The 22,044-nt window shown below is 42.3% G+C and overlaps 1 protein-coding gene and 1 long non-coding RNA gene across 8 annotated transcripts in view; one reads left to right on the forward strand and one right to left on the reverse strand.

Moving 5' to 3' along the window:
- Window positions 1-1,848: 1,848 nt before the first annotated feature.
- On the reverse strand, window positions 1,849-21,186 carry LOC119031727. Of its 4 annotated transcripts, none has more exons than XR_005078679.1 (5): window positions 21,068-21,186; window positions 19,617-19,698; window positions 17,129-17,205; window positions 3,934-4,303; window positions 1,849-3,222 (listed from the first exon to the last, which is right to left on the reverse strand). It is a non-coding gene; the product is annotated as an uncharacterized LOC119031727 (long non-coding RNA). The 4 variants fall into 4 exon arrangements; XR_005078680.1 differs by lacking the exons at window positions 1,849-3,222; window positions 3,934-4,303 and adding exons at window positions 16,111-16,257; window positions 16,392-16,450; XR_005078678.1 differs by lacking the exons at window positions 1,849-3,222; window positions 3,934-4,303 and adding exons at window positions 16,111-16,257; window positions 16,364-16,450.
- LOC119031726 (roundabout homolog 2-like) overlaps window positions 9,965-22,044 on the forward strand; it is an 85,852-nt gene continuing 73,772 nt past the window's right edge. For all 4 annotated transcript variants that reach the window (XM_037120383.1, XM_037120386.1, XM_037120385.1 and 1 more), the window contains exons 1-2: window positions 9,965-10,629; window positions 14,147-14,473. In XM_037120383.1, coding sequence (XP_036976278.1) covers window positions 10,575-10,629; window positions 14,147-14,473 — 382 coding nt within the window. In that variant the 5' untranslated portion in view covers window positions 9,965-10,574. The remainder of the gene's footprint in view (window positions 10,630-14,146; window positions 14,474-22,044) is intronic.

Here is a 22,044-nt window from a genome sequence, read left to right on the forward strand (position 1 = left end):
CTACACAGACAGTCCCACACCTGCTACTGCCTGCTAAAATGAGACACTGTGTCTGGTAATCATTCCTCAAATATACAACTTTCATTACATTTTTCTCTTTTCTTATAAGTTGAACTCACTGGCTTATATATTTTAATAGATATGATCTGAGGGGTACTGATGAAAAACACAAACATGAAATGTTGATGAAGGTTCTCAGTCATCCAGGTCGTGGTAATTCTAGGTGCTGTATCGTGGGCAACTGGACTTGTTTCAGTTCCTTTGAAGACATTTCAGCTCTCATCCAAGAGGCTTCTTCAGCTATAACTAACTGGAGGGGAGTTGCAGGCTTTTAAACCTCATGGAGAGGTTATTTTGGTTATATATCTGTGCAGTCCTGGCTGCATTAAACATCATTAACGACATTACTCTGCATCAGCCTGGGTGCTCTGTCCCCAGGATGGACAAGTTTCTGCCTGGGATATGATGTTTATTGAAGATCCTCTTGGGTTTCTCAGATATTCCTGCGACTTTGGGATTTTGAATACGTATATACTTAAGATCAAATGTATTGTTAAATCTTCATGATACACAAGAGATTTTCATACTGTAGGTGACTTGAAATGGAACTGAAGACTAAATATGTTGAAACAAACAGAAATGCTATCCACCTGTCACTCACAGTCTGCATGGACCTTTTGCAGACGGTGAATGTGCTCTCATGGACGTGCTGTCTGACTCTTGTATATGTTGCTTCTAATTGCCATTTTATTTTACATATTGAATGTAACAAATATTTGCTTACTAATGCTTTTGCAAAATTATGTGCGTGTGTTGTGCTAAATGTTGCTAATTTGCCTTTTTTTTTTTAAATTAAAAATAAAGCCCTGTGAGGCACACTTTGCGATACTGCGCTATATTAAACCATGACTTTAATTTAAACGTGGCATCCTGCCGGCGGCCTGTTGGTCAGCTGCATCGACAGAATAAATAAATCATATTCGTTTGATTGAAAGCACCACACCGTTTGAAGCAGCATTCAAAGCGCCTGCACACTACACACGCTCACTCTTTTTCGACTCCGTCTCATATCGTTTGTTTTTATTTCCCTTTAAAGCAAAAGAACCAGAGCCTTTATAGAAAACATCTAACGAGATTAGGAGGTGAGTGCTACATAACTCCCTCACCCATGACTACCTATTTGAGACACGGAAAGAGGCCATTTCTATGGAAATGCAATGTTTACACGCATGGGAGAAGTCTATTATCTGCCATTTGAAAATGTTAAGAGCGCAGTGCTTCCTGAGGTTTCTCCTTCATATTGCTTTCAGCGTTTTCTTCCTTGTTTTCTCTGTTTATTTTTTTTTTCTCCTGTGCTCATCCAGAGGAAAAACAAATGGTGTAAATGTCCTTGCGCCTGATTAAACACAAGCCCTTCTTTCTCCTCCACGCTTATGTCGCAAGAGAGATGTCTCACTAGTGTCCTCCGGAGTGCCTCATCCACTTCCAGACGCTGAATGGGGCCTTTTTCACCTTGAAAGCATTTAAATGGAGTTGGAAGGATTGGCTCCTTCTCTCTCTCTCTCTCTCTCTCTACTTTAGCAAGGTGTGTCAGAAGTTCAACAGTGTTTTGTGGAGCATGAACGTATACAGAAGGAAGCAATGCATCCACTGCGATGGAATAAAGTGATAGTAATACGTTGACAACACCACTCGTCTCCGAGAAAGAAAACGGCGTCTCTCGAGGGGAGACATCTTGTGATGTCTAGCTTTGATTCAAGTGTCCTTCAAGTGTGATCCGAGGGGTATTGTGTAGTTTGAGATCTAAAGAACAGTCTCAGTCCAAAAAGACACAGAAAATACAACAGCTTGACAGAACCAACGTTGTTTTATTAACATGACTTTTTTGTTAAATATTGTCTTTGCTTAAGATGGACACCTTTGTATGGTCCAGAGAATACTTCCTGTGGTGATGTGACAAAGAGATTTCTCTACACATGCAGTACGTCGCATGGCTTTTTTTCCCCCTCAAAACTACAACTACCAATAGATAAATACTACCGCCTGTTTCATTCTACCTGCACTATATTGGCAACTCAAATTTAGAAGTCCAATAATTGTTGAACCAGTGTTGTAAAAAGTATCCAAACCTAAGAATGGGATATTAAATGTATCAAAAATACAAGCAGAATAAATTATACATATATTTAGATTTATTTGTAAGGGTTGACTGATGATCATGCCCAGAAAATGAGTGAATCCAATACTCTGATTATCAGAATTAACTAGTAACCTCATCTATCAAACAGATGTAGTGGAGTAAAACTACAATATCTGCCCCCTAAAATTTAGGAGGAAGTATAAAGTAGCAGAGAGTGGATATAATTATATTGGTGTCCCACCAAAAATGCCCTTCAGTACATTATTTGAGTACCATCACAGGTTGTAACTTACTAATTACATTAATTATAATTACTGTAATGAAGCTGCTTTTGTGTACAAGTACTTAAAAGACCTGAAGGACACAGGTTGGGAAACAAAACGCTGCACAATCCACAAAAAAGGTCATAGCTAATTGGTCCCTCGGTGTCTAAAAGGTGGCAGTGATGATAAATGATAGAGGAACCAAAGAATGGACCCAAAACCAAAGGTGAAGTGGGAGTCACAGGAAAGGGGGGCTAAACAAATTTTATGGAAATTGGCCAATCTTAAAACACACTCAACTCAGACTTTCACTCAAACAGAAAACACAGGACGCCAACTGATGGTGTCGCTTCCCCGGAGACTCGCAACCAGCTGAGCAGGGGGGACCGAACCCTCTCATTCAGCCTCCCAGCTGACTGATTGCAGTCACCTGAGGGAGAACTTCACAGGTGCACCCAGAAGCTCCTGATGACCTGTGACCAAGATCCTTGGGAAATCTCTGTTCACAAAAGGGCCTTGGGGGGAAAATCTCTGATTGACAAACTCAGCACTGGTTTCAACTCTCTCTGTGAGTGGCACGTCAACTCCGCTTGGCGACACAGCATCGTTTGCATGCGTGCGAGAACTCTGCAGCTCTCGTCGTACGTGTTGTGTTGTCTGCCTCTGTGATGATTTATTCTGCTGTTAATTCTATAACAAGAGGTAATTTAATTTAGCAGATGCTTGTTGCATGTGCTGCAGCGCCCATCGCTCTTTTTTTGTTTGTTAGCTTGGCTTCTTCTCTGGTTGATCTGGCCTCTAGTGAGGCTACACTGTGTGCTGGGAATAGAAACGTAATATGTTATTGGACGTTAAAGCTCTGTGGTGTGATGTGTGTTTACTTGGAAGCCTAAATGTCATCTACAATTCAAGAGGTCTATCATCTGCTTCATACAAGAAAAAAAATAATCCTCGTTCTTCCTTTTAAAATGTAGTGCAGTGACATTTGCCCAGAGTAGATTTTAATTGGCCTACTTATAACCTTTATCTGAGTGCTTGAGCTCTCAACCTTGGGGTCGTGACCTCCAAGAGGTTTGCAAGTTAATTTCCAGGGGTCACCAGATGGTTGTGGAAAAAAATAATAATTATGAAGTTAAATATTTTAGGTTGGGGAATGGTTTATCCATAACATTGCCTGTATCGGTGCTTTAAGCGTTTTTACTTGAACTCAAATTTCCTCACAGGAACAATACTTTTACTTGAGCAACTATTCTAGTCCTCTTCCTGTGGTGACTGCCATGTCCAGCATGTCTGAACTCAGGAACTATTGCTGATCCATAGAACTGTGGAGGCTTACCAAGACATCTAAATCATGTATGTGTAAGATCAAAAGGCAAGCTTAGTTGGTGCATGTAATGAAAGTTTCAGTGGTCTCTTCCCTACTTTCTGCAGGCATTAAAGAAAGATGCCTCCTGCCTTTGATACTAAACAGAGTATAAAATATATCAAAATACGAAGTGTCCATTAAGCAAGTGTCAGTAAATAACTTACCGTACAACCTACTGAGGCACTAGCCGACAACATAGCGGCATATGTTGGCTTTTCAGAGAAAATTGGCCAATCAGCTGATCTAGCATCTTCTCCTGCAGCAGCAGAACATCCGCTGGAACAGCATTGTTATGTTTTCAGTCCATAAGGCTTTACAGAATCACAGCGATGCGTCTCAGTACAAAGTACAAAAGGCTGCCATGTGACTCTCAATTTTCATGACTTGGTTCAAAGTCTGCCGTGCAGTGTTGTGTTGAGACTCCTCAAGCAGGAAATCCTCCATCGGGATTTGCTCCTTCAACAGTCAGCTGGACCTTCACCGCTTACAAAGTCAGCTTGCTCTGTCTCTCTCTTTTTGTCCAACCCCGACCACCTGCATTCGTAAAGGAATCACAGCACACGTTTTCCTTGACAGCCACGAGAACACCCCCACACATTATCCTAATAACATCTGGAGCTCTGCCAATCTGAACAATAGGGGGGAGAGGCGCAGAGGCGGAAACCAGCCGCAGCCACCAGAGGCACAAGTGACTGCATGTGATGGATTGTGCAATGCATTACAACATAATTGATCTCATACTGAACAATTTACAGTTCGACTTTATTTATCGTATGAAGCAACTCGAGATCCAGAGTGACTCAGTGATGTGCAATCTCAACTGAGGAGCGGAAACCAGTGTCCTGCTAAATGGAGTTTATGTGGAATCACAGTGGAGCAATATCGAGTTCTTCCTCTTTGCAGCATTATATGTCTTTCTTTGTTGAAACAAGATATTGGTACACTATAAAAGCACAGCCGAGCAATAATATAAAAATAAAAACAATGCACTTTTTTATTGATGGAAAAAGGAAAAGGCTGGGGTGCTTGATATATAAATCTGTGCTTTTATTGAATGTTTTCTTATTGTATCCCACAACATGGATAAATTAACTAGCATGTATGCTTTTCATCACCATCCAACCTGACCAGCCGGACCGAGATCCAGGATGGAAGCCACTTTAATGCAGCTTATATTAAAAGGTAAATGGATGAAGTCATTTATACCCCTGACATGCGGTCAAGCTCATGCAACCTGATGAGATAAGCGCTTAAGTGTTTAGCTTAGCAACAACAGTGAAGATTTTGTCTTAAAAACAATAAATAACGTCTTCATATATCAATATTGAATCATCCAGAGACTTGGATTAAGCTGTATGGAGCCATTGTGAGGTCTTTCTTTTAACGTTTTAAAACAAATCCCTACAGCAGGATGAGGGAAGGCGGCCTCTGTGTTTGTATTATTGATGCTGGCTGCTCAAACGAATGGACAGTGTTTCCCAGATACCAAACTTTTAATGTGAGAATGCCCACAATGTTATAACCACCGCCGTGTCGATGCTGTTTACGTTCACGAAGACGAACATTGAATGTAAGACTTGAGACTACGTGTCTCCATAATGTGTAATTGTATAAAATCATCTTGAACCCTGACAAAGTCATGTTTCTACTACAGTGGCAACACAATGGATATCATATATTCATTTTTACGGTTCTACAGATTTTACAGTAAAAAGTCACTTGCCTCTTCAGAAATAATACCTGAACAAAACCACAGCAATCAAAATGTCTTTAGTTGCACAACAAGTCAAAAACACCCAAAGTCATCGGTGTACATTTCCACACACTGTCTCAGGCACCCGCTGTGGCGGACACCTTAAAGCTGTTAGACAGACGTTTGTCACTCGGATGCAGGTCTGTGCTTTGTGGTCAGGACACATGTCTACTCTGTCCACTCGCACTAAGGCTGTGCATGTCTGGTGGTGAAAACACACCGTCACACACACACACACCATCTGTTACCTCCAACACTCCTGGCTTGGACAAACACGGTTATGAGTAGGTAATGGTGCGGACAAAACTCGTGACCTTGACACTGTCTCCTAAGTGTGATCAACATAGAGAGAGAGATGGAGGGAGAGGAGGTGGATTAATGAGAGCCGGTAGCCCTTTTGATTTTTTCGGTTTGCGAGAGAGAAAAAGGCAGCGGAACGTCTTATGTTGCCTGGAAACATGTCCTCGCCATGCAACGAGAGACGGAGGCTTTCTCTGCCTCCCTTATCTTATTCAACTTCAAAGATAAACGTCAAATCACCACACTCACTGCATTCTCTTTTCTGACCTTATGCTAGACATGAAATGCCATTATGCAATTACTAGTGCCACATGCCATTTTCCCCTGGATTTCTCCATTTTAATGCTATTTTCAGCCTCCCAACCTTACATACGAAGACACTTTTCTCAGATGCACCATGCTGACAGTATTTTCAAAGCCGGTGTAAGCTCTTGTCTTCGAGCCACAAGCGAGGTCTAAGAAAGACCAGCTCACTCATAAATGATGAGCATCAATTGATCTCAAGTATTATAATTTTAAAAGGAATAACAGCTGGATTTGATACGTCAAACTGGCTTCTGTGAGTGCAGCGAGGAAGCGAGTAATGCTTGAACATAGGTTTTAGTTACTTATTATAGCAGTTCACTTGATAAGTAATATTTGTGTCTCGGTGTAAAACATTCAGAGTGCTTTTCTCAGCAGGATAACAAAAAAGTAGAATGAGTGATTCTACACTATTACACATTAATGTGGTGACGAACCGGAGCTCTCTCCTCTCAGCTTGATAACAGCTCCGCAGCAGAGCATCATTTTGGAACAGAACGGTTGAATGTTGCACTGAATTATAAGCCTTGTATAACAAAATGCTATAACATAATCAGCTCGAGGTTGCCACTTAGCTAAAAATGCACTGAGGCCGACAGATGCAACCAAACCCTGTGACATGTTAATGCGTCATTCAGAAATCTATCGTTTTGTGTTATTTACAGATGATGTATTTGTGTGATAACTACCATTACCTTACTGTTTTACCTTTCGGAGTTAAGACTGTCTCAAACTCCATTCAACCAACAAGACATAAGCTATATATTTTGTATTTTGTAATGGTGGTTTCATTTAGTCGTCTGTCATTGTAACTTTTAGGGAAACATAAGATGATACTTTAGTACAGTTAGGTACCATTCACATTTAAACTGGCACTGATACCAGTACTGTACCTCGAATACTGGTACCCAGCGTTACCTTTCTTTCTGTACTTTGTTCTCTCTGTAATAGCAAAAATTTCATTTCAGTTGTAAAAATTAAGTCACCGAATACAACCTGCATTGTTTCAAAAGAGGAAGCTGTTGAAAAGACCTGGAAGCAGTTTTTATTTAACCTGGATGACTGGATTCAAATGAAGACGGTGATGGAATATAAATACCATACTGGACTTGATAATAAAGTCTAGTCTGCAGGATCCGAAGAGGAAGAAGGCACACTGGCATCGTCTGTTATGTCATACTTTTGCAAACCTACACACGATTTGTTTCATTTTAAGTTTTCGGTCATACTAAAAACACCTCACATACTGTTTTAGCATACCAAACATGATGATGGCAAGGAATGGGCCCATTTCAAAGCCTATACGTTAGGAAGAAGTCTGCAAACGTGACTAAACAAAACGTGACTAAATCTTTTAAAACGGTACCTCGTAGGTGAACATTTCGCCTTGAGTCACCTAGATGAATTTTCTTTAGTGATGGTGGCCGTTTAACAATGGAAACAGCTCCCATAATCCCACGCTACGTCCGTCTATTGTATTGATAAAGAGACCCCCAGCAGCAGTAATTACGCGTTGTGTGTTTAGCTGCGACAATGTCACTGGTTGAAGCACATTAATCACGTTTGTCTAGACTCAATGTTTTAATCCCAAACACTGACCTTACTATTTTTGGTTTTAGCCCCATTGGTGTTGTCCACTGTGTCCATTACCCACCCTTCACACTCTTTTGTTGGAGGAGATACGAGACTGATACCAACATTTGTCTTCCTGCCTCGTGATGAATAGCGGCGGTAATGTGTATAAAGTCATTCGGCTCAATTAGCATTAGTATGTTCTTGAAGTTTCCTTCGCCACATCATTAAAGTTCACCTTGATGGATTTTTGTGAGGTCATTAATTTCTTGAAAAGCCTATTTATTATCTCCTTGCTCTTCTGAAAGACAGGACGTGCGGCGAGTTAAGGTCACCCTCTGCATAAAAACCGAAAAAACAATTGGTGAGGACTTACTTAAATCCTCCACTGCATCGTGGGTAGTGTAGGAACGGAAATACTAATAATCTTCTTCCTTTTTCCCCCCAAAAAAATACACACAGTATATATTCCAGCCCAGTGTAAACAAAACACCGGTGAGAGGCACGAGGTCCCCGCGACAAAATGAACCGAGCGGCGCCGCGACAAGAACAGTCAGACAGGAAAATTCCATTGAAAACGTCACTCTGATGGATGAGATCTATCCAGTTCAAATGACTGTGTTCACTTCACAGCCCCTTCATGCAGACTCGATTTAGCCATCGTCCACAATTATTATTCGATCTACTGCTGTGAACGCTGTGCCAAAAATGGTTTAATTTCACACTCCCCCCTCCATCCCCTCCCCTCCGGATCAATAACACCTGATGCAGCCCCGTCTCATTCTCGTCTCATGGCGAGGTGCCGCATTTATAATGCCATCGACAGTATTGAGCAGTATTGATGACCAGGCGGGATAAGCACCTTGGGCAGATTGTAGGAATGAAGTGCCATTTTGTCTTTTTTTTTTTTTTTTTTTTTTTTTTTAAACAGCTGTACTCCTTTGTAATAGCTTTTTCAACCGTGAACATGAAAATAAAAAGGCCGCCTGGTAAAAAAAAAAAAAAAAAAAAAAACACACACACACAAACACACACAGGGCTTTGTTTAAATTCTTTGACTCAACACGTCATGTTTTGTTGACTGGTGCACACTAATCTATGGAGTAGCAGGGGTTTGGAGGAAAAGAAAAGCGCAGACAAAACAATAGATGTATAAAGCATCGAATTCTGTTGGATCAGATCTGCAAGACCGACGAGGCTTGTTCGTTTTGCTGGACGAACAAAAATGGCTCCACTGATAAATCTCGCTAACTGTATCTGAAGTTGCGCTTGTGTTGCAATGCGGAGCAGAGCTTTAGCTCGGGGGATGTTGTATTGTTCATATTTAGTGAATATGTAAAAGTGAACCTGACAGACTGCTGTCCGCCTGGTTTTCTGATGCTGCAATAATAAAAAGTGTGAAGAGACTAAATCGAGAAACACTTCTGCCTGAGAAGCCGACACGTATAAAAGGGGCAGCATCCAGTTTGGGGGAAGAAAAGCAATTTTTTAACATCTATTTAATATTTACAACATCAATTGGGTGATAATATGAATTTAAATTATCTTTTAGTGAATAAACAAACTGTCCTCAGAGGAGGAAAACAGCGTCCCCAGAACACTGTTTGAAGCTCGAAAGGTGGCAGGGTCCGCCACATATAAACAAAGTGAAATGAAACTGTGTTGTCCTTCAGGGTCAGTTTGTTCACTCATGAAAACAAGGAGAGTTTGTTTAGATATGGAAAAAAGATTGAAATTCCGCCCCCCCAAAACAAGAAAAACTACACAGTGCACCTTTAATTGGTTCTCTTTGGATATCAGTGAGCTGATATGGACAGCAGAGCAATTAAAAATATAAGGAGGAAGGAAATCTGTCCACGAGAAAAGAAAAATAAATGATAGAAAGAAAGAAAGACAACAAAACCAGCCCAGCATATGGCGCACAGCAGCATCATTTTCATTCAAATACGTATTGATTATGCTCGCAAAAGGACTTGTGTCTCGTGGATGTATCAGCTGCTCGCGTTAAATTGCCTCCCAGAAGAAGAAGAAGAAGAAAAAGAAGAAGAAGGGGGAGGCAGAGGAGACGCTAATGAGCATCATTATCAGCCCCCTCCCGACTGTCCTGAATGTAAAGTGCTCCTGACTTTTAGCGCTCTCGCATCCATTGTGCATGTTTCTCTCTCTCCGCCGGTTAGTTTCTCTCCCAGCGCAGCGGCGGTGGTGGAGAGGAGAGGAGCGCAGAGGAGAGAGGAGGAGAGAGGAGGGGCTGAGCTGCTGCTGCTGCTGCTGCTGCTGCTGCACCGTGCAGCTACTCACCTCTGACTGATTCCCCACCACCACCACTCACCCAACCATCTCCACATTTTCCCCCCTCCTTCATCTCTCAACTTGTCCCGCGTCAGGATGGATGCGTTCCTCCGCGTCGGGACCCGGTGAAAAAAAAAGAAGAAAGTGCCAGAAGGAAGAAATGCAGCGGGGAGAGCGTCGGAGCGTCTTTGGGCGTCGGTGATGATTGTTTTTCTTTCTTTCATTCTTTTTTTTTTTCCATTTTGCAATTGGTGACTGCAGAAATCTCCCCTAACGTGTCGGCGAGTCGACAGACAGACCGCTCGCTTCACTGGTGCGCTCCCGGAGAGAGGGAAGGAGAATGGGCATGCGGGATGAGAACGCGTCCTCTCAGCGGCTGAAATAACTGCTGTTTGGTTTTGGGTTTTTTTTTTTGTTTTTTTTTTGTTTTTTTTTGCGCGAAAACAGTACGTTGCCACAAAGTAAAAGGAAGACTGAATGATTCATTGAGTGGGTCTTTTTTTTTCTTTTTCCTTTTTTTTTGTGTGCGTGTTTCGCTTGAGGAGGAATTCATGCGCCGATAGCTCACAGGGGGGCCAATATGCCAGAATGGGTCCTCTACAGTATTTCTTTCTCTGTGGACTTCTGTGCACCCAAACCCACGGTAAGTTCTGTGAATTTTGCATCTACTGCTTAATGTTTTTGTTTTGGAGGTGCTTCGCTGGGGATGTGAACCTGAAGCGTGTCCGACCCCAACACAGTCTTGTCAGTTTCCAAACGCGTCAGGAAAAAAAAAAAAAAGAAAGAAAGAAAACCCGAGTGTTTGTCTATCCGTCAGGATTCAGAGTGGATTTGTTAAATTCGTGTTTAGGAAATCAGAAATGCGCCGAACACTGTGCGCCATTTCACAGCTTCATTTAGCCCTGATACAGAAGACAGTGTGCCAGGCCAACTATTTAGTAGCTTGGCCAGACGAAAGTTGCTCATTTATTCATAAGGTCTGGCCTAATTGAACACATTTGTAACTTGAATACGATCTTTGGCAGCTGTGAAATTGCCAGTATGCAAGTGCTGTACCCACACTCAACATCTGACTCTGTTATTTTCTAAGGAAATGAATATCTTTCGATTAATTAAACTCCCTGGATGTCACATCTTGTTTGTGTTGTGCTTGTAAAGACCTTTTAAACCCCCTAATTGATCAGCCTGTGCTCCCACTTTGCTCTAATGGACTTATCTGGGGTCACAATCTTGTGTGGCCCTTGTGTGAAAGGTTTCTCAGGCAGATGATGGAGCTGATGGCCTGTCCTATAGCTAAAGTGTCTAATGTGCCATGGAGAAGATGCTTACTCATACAGTGAGTCCACAGGTTTCTCATTCGATGCACTAACCTACTGTACAGATGTTCAAATGCAGCCGCACTAAAGAGACATTTCTGAGACTCTGGACAGGAAGAGTCTTCATCGTGGAGTGTTTTCACCCCCTGGAGCCGTTGGAACCCAAATCTGTGTCAGTGGAGTAAATAAAGTGGAGGTGTGAGCGTCACGTGGAGCTGGTGTAGATTCGGGTGGCTGAAAATATGTGACCGGTTTATTCGGTGCAGCACAACTGGAATCCAAAGCAAGAAAACAATGCAGCGGCATGCAAAGAGTCCTCCATACGGTCACTCTGGAGGCTGTAGTTTGTGTTGAGCTGCTGCTGAAAGGAGTTTTTATTGTTCCAACCCTCTTTTTTACATCCACTGGGGGGTTTAATCGACACATCTCTGTCACATTCTTGACATAAACATCACAGGCGTTCACAAAAATAGGATTGATCGCATTCTGCAGATGAATGTATTAAACTGCTGTACATTTCAGCTCCTTTAGTAGTTAGAATTCGAACATCTGTGCAGAAGGAGGCACAAATAATCCCGATAGATGGCGTCTGACTGAATATGCCGGTGGCAATACTGGAGGTAATCTGCGATCTATCAGTGGGGATAATGCTCAGAGTCTGCAGCCCGTGCACAATACGATTTATATTACACGGACAGTGTGCCCATTTTGACTGTTTGTATCCATCCTAAGTCTTTAATCAATAGCACCGATTTCAACTCTGCGGGGCTTTCGACCGACTTTGTGGTTGTGACATCTCAAACTCAATTCTCAAACGACGGGAAGAGAACCCGAAAGGCTTCTCTTTGCTCAACAATCAAATGAATCCTTGGTTACAAGCCTAAATCGAGTCCCCCCGAACTCCGCTAGTAGACAGATGTCACCTCAAAGTGACTTTTATTAGAGTGGTCCCTGCTTACAAGCCCTGGCATGTTCCCTGAACAGCTTTCTCTCTGGGCGGCCCTGAGTTCCAGCTTCAGCACCATGGATAGATCCTCATAAAAACAGACCAACTGGCAGAGAGAAAATAAAGGACCTCTGTCTCGGCTATTCTCACTGCGTCTTCGCCAAGACCCCAGCCAAACTCATCATTTCATTTACAACCTGAGCAGGTATCAATCGAGGACCGTTCGGCTGTTTAAATGCCAACATTTAATCTGAGGACTCGCATTTTAAAAAAAATCAAAAATATCCATCTATTCATTTCCCATCCCCACTTATTCATATTCAGGGTCACGGGGTGCTGGAGCATGCATCGAGCAGAAAGCAAGCAAACCCCCTGGAACGATTGCCAATCGAGAGCTAACTGACTGACAGGACCCTGCAGGACCTCTCTGCTTTTAGATGACAGTGCCAACCGCTGAGCCACTGAGCCCACCCACAACTTAAATCATCTCATTTTCAATTCTGTTGACTGTCAGCCCAAGTCTCAGAGTCTGCATTAGCCACAGCGGAGACCGGGGTAATGGGACGACCAATTAGACAAAGTCAGTATTTGTGTATCCACAGAAATGTTTGCTTAACCTAGAGACACATGTGTCGTGTTAAAAACATAATACATATATATTGCCATGGTTTGGTGCGCCGGCGCCAGCTAATGGAATCCTTTTTGTCAACAAACCTCTTAACATTATAGACTGTCACATCCGTTTCACTCACATGTGGGGCTTTATTTCCAGCCAATCTTCATGGCTGCCTTTGCAATTTGTGTGATTTGTCACCGTCAGAGGGATAAAGACGTGAGAGCGTGTAACATCATTTTCATTTATTTATATCTTACTTATTTTTCGTCCAAAAAGTCTGCTCTTCACTGACTCTCGAGTGACACTCAAGAGGTTGTTTTGCATGAGCGCAACAGAAAAAGAGAGACCTTTTAACACAGATATTATAATGTGCCTATACACCGTGAAGCAGATGAGAGCTGCGATGGTGTCGTGTCAGGAAACAAACACAGTGGTGCCACATTTGGGTCAGTCAGAGGTGGAATTTAAGACACGGCATCGAAAAGATGTTCACACGGCCAAATGAATGGTGCCGAGGGAGGTTTGTTAACCGAGCTGAGGTTACACAAACTATGACATTCTTGTCTTGACAGTCAGGATTAAGCATTGTTGTAACATCTTGCCATCAAATCTTCTTTTTTTTTAAACTAATTGTTCTGCTTGTTGATACAACAATGAGGTTTGCATATCTTTCTAAAACTTTGCATATCTGCACCATCGCAGTATGAAGCGACAAATCCCGAGGAGCAGTCGCTGTTTCTGCACCCAGCGAGACAACATGTTTGATGATGTCAGTGTTTGATGGAACGTGTTAATGAAAAAGCTAATGAGATGTAATGACTCCTCGGCTCCAGTCTGTGAAAGTAAATATGTGAGCCTGGGTGTAGTAACACAGCCAGTGAGAGCCTCGCACTTCCCTTTTGAGCACTTTAATGAAATTATACGTGTTTTCTTTCTGCCGATCACATCTACAGAAACATCCATGCATCTATGATATGCATTTTGAAAGTAGAATATTAATGAGAGATGGGAACTAGTGTATTTTCTTCAGAGGAGTGACTCGACATTCCTGGCTGCCATCTTCTTCTAATCAGTCATGTAATAATAAACAAACTGCACTCATTTTAGGCTTTTATTTTGGAGTGGGAGCTGCGTTTTTTTTGCCAACTAAATAGATCAGTGCACTCCTCCCAAACATACTGCTGTTGAGGCCACAGCAAAATTAAAATGCATTATTTATGTGTGTAAATATTATGGCAATCCCTTTTAATGGGGCTCTTTGAATCTCTTGTTTCCCCTCCAGGGTCTCGTCTTCGCCAGGAAGACTCCCCTCCCCGCATCGTGGAGCACCCCTCTGACCTCATTGTGTCCAAAGGGGAACCAGCCACTCTCAACTGCAAGGCAGAGGGCCGTCCAACCCCCACGGTGGAATGGTACAAAGACGGGGAGCGCGTCGAGACGGACCGTGACAACCCCCGTTCCCACCGCATGTTGCTGCCCAGCGGGTCCCTCTTCTTCCTACGCATCGTCCACGGGCGACGGAGCAAGCCTGACGATGGCAGCTACGTGTGCGTGGCCCGAAACTATCTGGGCGAGGCCGTAAGCCGGAACGCTTCTTTAGAAGTTGCACGTGAGTCTTGAGTTTTTATCATGTCTGGAGGTAGTGGCCTGGTCAAAGGAATCTCAGTGTTGTGTGACACGGGGAGAAAAGAAAAAAAAAAAAAAAATGTAATGCAGTATGTATTGAGGTTGTTGACCTTTTTGCAGGGTGTATGAGAATGTGAGAATGTGTTAATGTTGCATCTGAAACAAGGTAGAGTTTATGTTAAATTAAGCATAACCTTTTGGGGACTGTTGTGCTAAGGGATCCATACATAAGATGTCATCTGTCATAATAAGAGCAGCGTCACCTATCCGCTGAACCCACAAGTGTGTGCGCGTATGCTTAGCCGTGTGTATAGCATGTGTGCGCACATGTGTGTGAATATGCTTTGCGGACTGCTAGCGAGACCTGTCTGGATGACCTGTTTGAGTAATGTATGGGCAGAGATGTGAATCGCTCCGGGGAGGGAGAGAAAGAAAGAAGAAAAAAAAAAAAAAAAAGAGGGCAGGATTTTAACCTAGCTCTCACTGTTTGGATTTGGAAAAGATGCAGCATGCTCCCAGCCAGTTCTCTCCCCGTGTGGGAGAGAGGCGCTCTGGGCTATTCACATTTCCATTATGTGCTAAACTGAGCTGATTTCTTGCCATGAACAAGATGCACACACATGCTCGGACGCACACACACACACACACACTCACACTCACAGATATACATGCGTGTGCACACACAAACACCCACTCTGTCTCCACCCCTGCTCTGGTTTCTCACTCTCGCAGAGATGTTGCACACAAGCAGGAAATAGGGAAACTCCTGGCAAATAGTATATCGCCATTTGATTTGAAATATACAAAAAAGATTTATCCACCAAAGCATTTTTCTGTATATTTTCCCCATTGCAAACATTTTTGTTATTATAAAATATGACATGTAATACTAATTGGAAGAGACACTCCGTATCAGACATATGGTCTTTACAGGGGGCTGGGGTCTCACTATGGAAAAAACGCTAACGGCTTGTCCTAAGGTTCAGGGTTCATTTATGAGTCATTCTGCAACACGTCAAAATGCAGGTTGTAGTCATTTTATGCTACACAAGAAAACACATTAATGTGGTGGAGTGCTAAGAAGTCCCATGGCCTGAGGACTGAAGCTGCTCTGTAGTTTGGTGCTACGGCAACGGGTACTTCTCCATCTTTTGTCAGATATCGGCAGCGTGAACAGACTGTGACTGACAGCTCACTTCATCGATATCACTGATCCCTGGTAGATGGGTACCAATGATGTTCTGGGAATTCAAGTTGAAAAGGGAGGAACAATCCTATGTTCCTGTTACACAAGCAATTCCACATCTCAGTCTGTATTAGAACAGTAAACTTGATCCCATCCATGTCAAAAAAGTACACAAGTGCCTGTATCAATGGCTGTCTCAGTTCACTTCTCTCTTGCTAGCTAGCTTGCAGTAATGGACAAGAAAAGGTGGGCGTTCAATTTTAGCTTTCGATGAGCCGGAGACATTAATCATGTCGGTGGAGGAGAGGAAATTGCATCTTATTAGGAGGATTTCCTCCCAAACGTTTGGGCCAAAGATAAGGATTTGAAATGGCAAGAGGCGGCAGATGCTGTCACGTCAGTATACAGAGTTTAAGGACTACGGGAGCTACGTGATATCGAAGACGAATGAAGTCCCCAGAAGTCTTTATTGCCAACAAAACTGGCTCTTTAACCAGAGGGAGCAAACTGTCATCAAAAAGCACAGTAACCTCCAGCATCCAGCTCCGTCTCTCTGTCCTCAAGAAACCTCTACAGTATATCTGCGGAGCCAGAAAACAGAGAGTTTGTGTGACCTCTGTGGGGTTGCCTGAGATGCAAGCCCGGGATGTTAAAGACAAATCTGCAACCTCAGTCTAGAAGTCATACTTGCCAGAAAAAAAAAAAAGCAGAGTACATTTGTCATCTCTGGCAGAGCCCCATGCTCCCTTGGGGGCCTCTCCAGGGCTGGACGCTCTACACATTGATCAAACTCAAAATTAATCACCTCTGCAGTCGATAAACATGTATACCCATGGTAAATACGTGTCCAGCTAAAGCATCATCATACAGTTTAAGAAACATTTCAGTCATTATAAGCAGTGCTTGTCTCTCAGAGGAAGAGGCGTCACTTGGGGAGGGTTTTATATTGAGTCTCAAACTCTTTTTTTATGTTGCGTCCTTGGATCCCAAAGAGTTTTTTTTTTTTTTTGAGCTAAGGTCTCATTCACAGTTCAACTCATTGGTAGTTGAATTGAAGGTTTTAGTATCGTTTTAGCCTCCTTTAGTGGATACATGAGCACAGTCTGATAACAATGATCCTGAATTTGTGTGAGAATGTGAAATATAACACAATAATAATTGTGACCAATTATGCCTGATTAAGCCAATTTTTAATTTGAAAGTCTGGCTTACTCAGAACCAATTCTCGCCCTCGAACAAATGTAGTCGATGTAGCTGATAGTCTCCAACCCTAATTTACTATTCCTAACTTGGAGGAATTCTGCAGTTAGAACAGTTCCATAATAGCTAAATTGCTATCCCGAGATAAGGGAATTTTCTTAATTCAATGTAGTACTTAGGAAACATATTTTAAGTGACCAAAAATATCCTAAATGTCATCTTAAAACAGATAAGATAGGATTTCAGACTTACTGTAAGACGTTTCCATAATCAGGCCTCTTGTTGCTGCAGGTGCCGATTCGTCACCCACTCCGGATCTGTGTTCAGCTCTAACAAGAAGTCATGGAAGAGGGAAAAAAAGAAAAAAAAAAAAACTGAGATAAGAGCCCAGAACCTAATAGAGGCTGAGTGGAGACATTATCTGAGATCATTGTGTGTTTTTGTGCACCGCATCCTCACTTTGTCTTATTGCCTTTTCCACATTAGACAATTGTATTTCTATTGTCCTCTCTCGCTGGTGCTGTTTCCTCGCCTTTTCTCTCAGATCAATAGTGGTGAACTGTCCTGGAAATACTAATGCCTACGGAGATGCTGGTTATTTGAGAGGAAACAGATTTTTTTTCCCCTATACAGAAATTGCATGTCCATGTGTGTCTTTGTGTAAATTATATTCCAGAATGGAGGACAAATAGACAATGTGGCGTTTGATATGCTAGTTGATTATGATCTTGTGCTAACTGACTAAAACAGTATCAGATTTCACCCTGTGCTATACATCACCGTTACATCGGGCATCTTAAAACAGTTGTATTTGAACATCCTGAATAATTCTCCCTCATAACGAAACCAGAGACCCAAAACTGTCGTTGCAGTGTCAGGAGACAAATTTTATAGCCGCTCCACTGATTCCCCAGACTGAATAGACGCCGACTTTATGAACACAATGACTGTGTCAGAGTGATTTTGTGGGGATTTTCTGGTTCGCCTTAAATACAATAAAGCTCATTTGTATTTTGCAGCTCAAACGGGCATCCTGAATTCATTCTCTGAGTTAATTGTCACATTTATTGTAAGTGCAGGCGCTGCAATTACTACTGATAAATCGCTTTTTTCCTCTATTGTTGGAAAAGAGGTGCGCTACTTATGCACCAGCAGCACATATGGAGGGCAAAATAACAGATACAATGTAGTCTTGATAATATCATGCACTAAACAGCCAGGAACTAAATCTAAATATGAGGAAATAAACATGAACATGCTTTCATTTTGGTTCCAGAGTGGCTGCAGTGTTTAAAAACGCAGTCACGCAAGTGTTGAAGGATGTGTTGGAGAATACTGGATAATTACTGAAGCCTTGTTTAGATCTCTTCATCAATTTTTAAGCATTTTGCTCTACGTATTGGGACAGTAACGTCTTCGGAGATGAGTGTAAGCACAGCAGAGTGCACTTTGTACTTCAATATTTGTTTAGCCGTGCAGCTAGTGGTCAGGACTGGGAACTCAAAAGGACTGAGGAAGGACAGGCTGGGGGCTAACTGTTAGCATGCTAACTTCAGTGGAGACATTTTTGTTATTTTGACAAAACTGTTATGTCATCACATTCTGTTGGTAATTTTAGGTAGTTTTATAATGTTTTAAACCAAATTTCTTACATATAGCACCTTTAAATTAACTTTTTCTTTTATTTTACTGTGTGACTCTGTGGGAATTGTCATTGTCACTTCACCTTTTAAGCTGTATGGCCACATAATGACTGTGTAGGCTTTGCAATGCTTTTTATTACTCCATATATTTTTAATGTCCACTACCTCTTAGAAGAAGCTACATCCATTTATCTTTTTCAAAACTTCACCCACAAATGAAGCTTCTCGCCAGTTAAAATTAAATACAATAGCCCATTTTGTTCTGCGCTGCCTCCGCTTGTGCAAAACGATGTCAATAGGTTGTTTTTCTCTCTTACATGAAAGACAGTACGACCGAGGCAGCCTCGAGCCTTCTTTGTGTAATTCCGAATATCATGGCTACAGGGATGCATAATCGCATGACTCCTTCAGGGGCAACGGGATCCTGCCAGTGCTGCTGCAGCCAAAGTTGTCATGCGATGCTGCGGGTGGGAGCGAGCGGTAGATGAAAGTGCTGTGGGGAGGCTCTGACAGCGAGCCTGGCTCCAAAAAAATGTAAAAAAAATAAAGCGGTCTGTCCATACACAATCCTGAAATCTTTTCTAATGGGCTGTAGTATTGTATCTCGACCAGTGGCTTAGAAAATGTAGCTAACTAAGGGGGGGGGAGTTTCCCTTGGGTGCATTTGTGCTGTACAAGCTCAATTTTGGTGGTTCGTCGTGCATTTTATGAGCCTCGGTCTGACTGAAATTTTGAAGGGGGGCATTATTCATTCCATGTGGTGCAAAACACTTCAGCTGTTTAAGATGGTAGGGAAGCTTAAAATATGTAAATTATTTAGATATGGCTGACAAATCTACAGCCAGCAGGAGGTTTGCAACAAACAGATAATACGCCTCCTAATATTTGTTTATCTTATAAATTTACCAAGCCTCACTAGCAAAAAAAACAAAACAAAAAAAACCCAAACACTTATTTCTAAACTGTGAACCATACATGTTGCAAAAGCAGACTAGTTTCCACACATTAGTTTCCAGTCTCATTCCAGTACAACTGTGATGTACATTAAAAAGGTACAGTTCAACACAAAATGGATAAAATTGTGCTTTCCCCCTTACCGGTCGTGTTATTTATCTCTCTAGACTGTTTCGGTGTGATTTGCTGAGTTTTGGAGATATTGACCATAGAGATGTCCACTGTCTGTAACGAGATGGCACAAAAAACAAAAATGAAAAACCATTTGAAAAACTCAACTGCAGCGTCTCTTTCCAGAAATCATGACCTGGTTACTCAAGATAATCCACAGACCACAGACAGTTTTGAGCAATTTCACAGAGGGACTTGTGTGCTGTATGCTTATTTCAAGTTGGGTGTTTGCAGTTGAAGTGGTTTACATTGAACACACAGCTTGATTTAGTTGAAAGAGACTGAGCATAAGGATTCCCAGCCGAGCTTTTTTTTCCTCGGACTCAAATTTAGAAAGCCAAAAGCGAGAGACACTGGAGGGAAGCAAATTTGATCCAAGGCCATGTTGTGTATCGGCTGAGAGACCATCACTGGGCGCAAATCTGGAGTATTTTCACCCTTGTTGAAATTCTATTTCCTGTGCAGTCTTGTTGTGGGTGCATATTTGACACAAATGATAACATCAGCCATTTCACTAAGAAACAAGGCCACATCTGTTTATTATTAGAAGGTCTCGTATTTTTTTTTATTTTTGCTCGGGAAACAAGACTCATTGTGTTTCTCTTACTGCTGCAGCGTGTCACTCGTGCCTCACATCCAAGTATGCAATTTTAATAATCGACAGTCACCTGCTGTCAATGTGCACAATCACACATGGGCCAACCGCTGAGCCAGCTTTTCACATCTTCGGTCTGTTTATCCAGGACGCCGTGGCTGAGCGCTACTTCAGAGCACCGTCGAACAAACAACTGTGCGACCTCCAGGCCACCAGTGGACTGGCACTAATCATCAGAGTGAGTGGCTGCTGATGGAATTAGAACAGCTCCCTCAAACTATTAAGAAGGGACGGAACAACATGAACAGCGATGTGTTGAAGGGTGGTGTGGGCGGAGGGGCGGCGGATGCAAAGGGTGTTCATTAGTGCAAAACTCGAGAGCAAGATGGGGCCCCCCTCCTCTCTTCTACTGTGCTAAGTGAATTGGAAGTATAGTCACTCAGCCAGACAATCATCAATTAAATCGTCCCTGTTAAAGGCGGCCGACAAACTAACCACAATGCTGGATGAAATCTGGTATCTGGATTGTGTTTTTTTAGTGCACTGCAGTCATTATTTTGATGAGAGATTAAACGCACCGGGCACTCATTTGAAATTTTTTTTTATAGAATTAGGGTTATGATTTGGCAAACGAGGTGAGGACCAAAATGCAGACAACTCACCAGAGGTAGGATTAAGAAACACAGGACGAGCTTTATGAGACAAAAGCTGATACACACACACACAAAAAGTCCAGGCAAAACCAAAGCGACTCAAAGGGACACAAGACAAAGTGCAAGCAAAAGCACAAATCAATGAAAACTCAAGGAACATAAATCAGAAACATACCAACAAGGAGACATTGGTGAGAAGACACTGGGTGGCATCACTGGGGAAGACAGAACGAACTGACAAAGACATGAGGGAGAACAAAGACCAGACACACTAACGAGGGGATCAGGTCCAGGTGGTGGAGAGAGGCGGGGAAAGGACAGGTGAGGGGAAGGAACAGAAAAACACTGGAAGGAGGAAGTGAAAAGCAAGATGCGACACATGGAGGGCAACAATTTCAAAATAAAACAGGAGAACATAAAAAAATTGGGATCATAACACTTAATTGATTTAATGCTTGAGTTTCGTTCCTTCATGTGCCTTTAGTTTTGCAGGTATTTAGTTAAAAAAAATAGTATGACAAATTCGAATGCTGACTTCATGATGCCATGATAATGTTTATACTGTATGTTGAGATATTTCATGTAATAAGTGAAAAACCTTCCCTGCTGCAGGTGCTAAAAGAACATTGTGTCATTGGGATTCATCCTCTGGGGATCATGAATGTCTGTCATGGTTATTTATTTGTCATTTTAAAACGAAGCACATGCAAAGAAATGCAAATTGTGAAGGGGAAGAATTAAGAAGCCTCACAGCCTGAGGAAAGAAGCTGCTCTGCAGTCTGGTGGTTCGTTAGCGGGTACCTCTGTTGCTTCCGCCAGATGGAGGCGGGGTGAAGATGCTTTTACCATGATGGTGTTGATGTGTGAAGACCATGACAGGTTGTTCGCGATGTTGATTCCCAGGAAACTAAAACTTGTTACCTCAGCTCCAGTGATGAAGAAGGTGGTGTTTGTCTCAGCCTTCTCTCTCGTTTTTGAGATACAGACCATCCATCAGACATGACATCACCATCCACGGCTTGTATGTTTGCATCATTTGCAATGTTTGGAGAGGTGAAATGTGAATTCAGAGCGTTGCTATTATTAACATTATTCAATCGAGGCCATAAAGGTTGCCAGAAAAAGATCGAGCTTTGACCTCGGCTCGTGATG

This window comes from Acanthopagrus latus, chromosome 13, assembly GCF_904848185.1.
Source record: "Acanthopagrus latus isolate v.2019 chromosome 13, fAcaLat1.1, whole genome shotgun sequence".
In the NCBI taxonomy this organism is placed as follows: Eukaryota; Metazoa; Chordata; class Actinopteri; order Spariformes; family Sparidae; genus Acanthopagrus; species Acanthopagrus latus.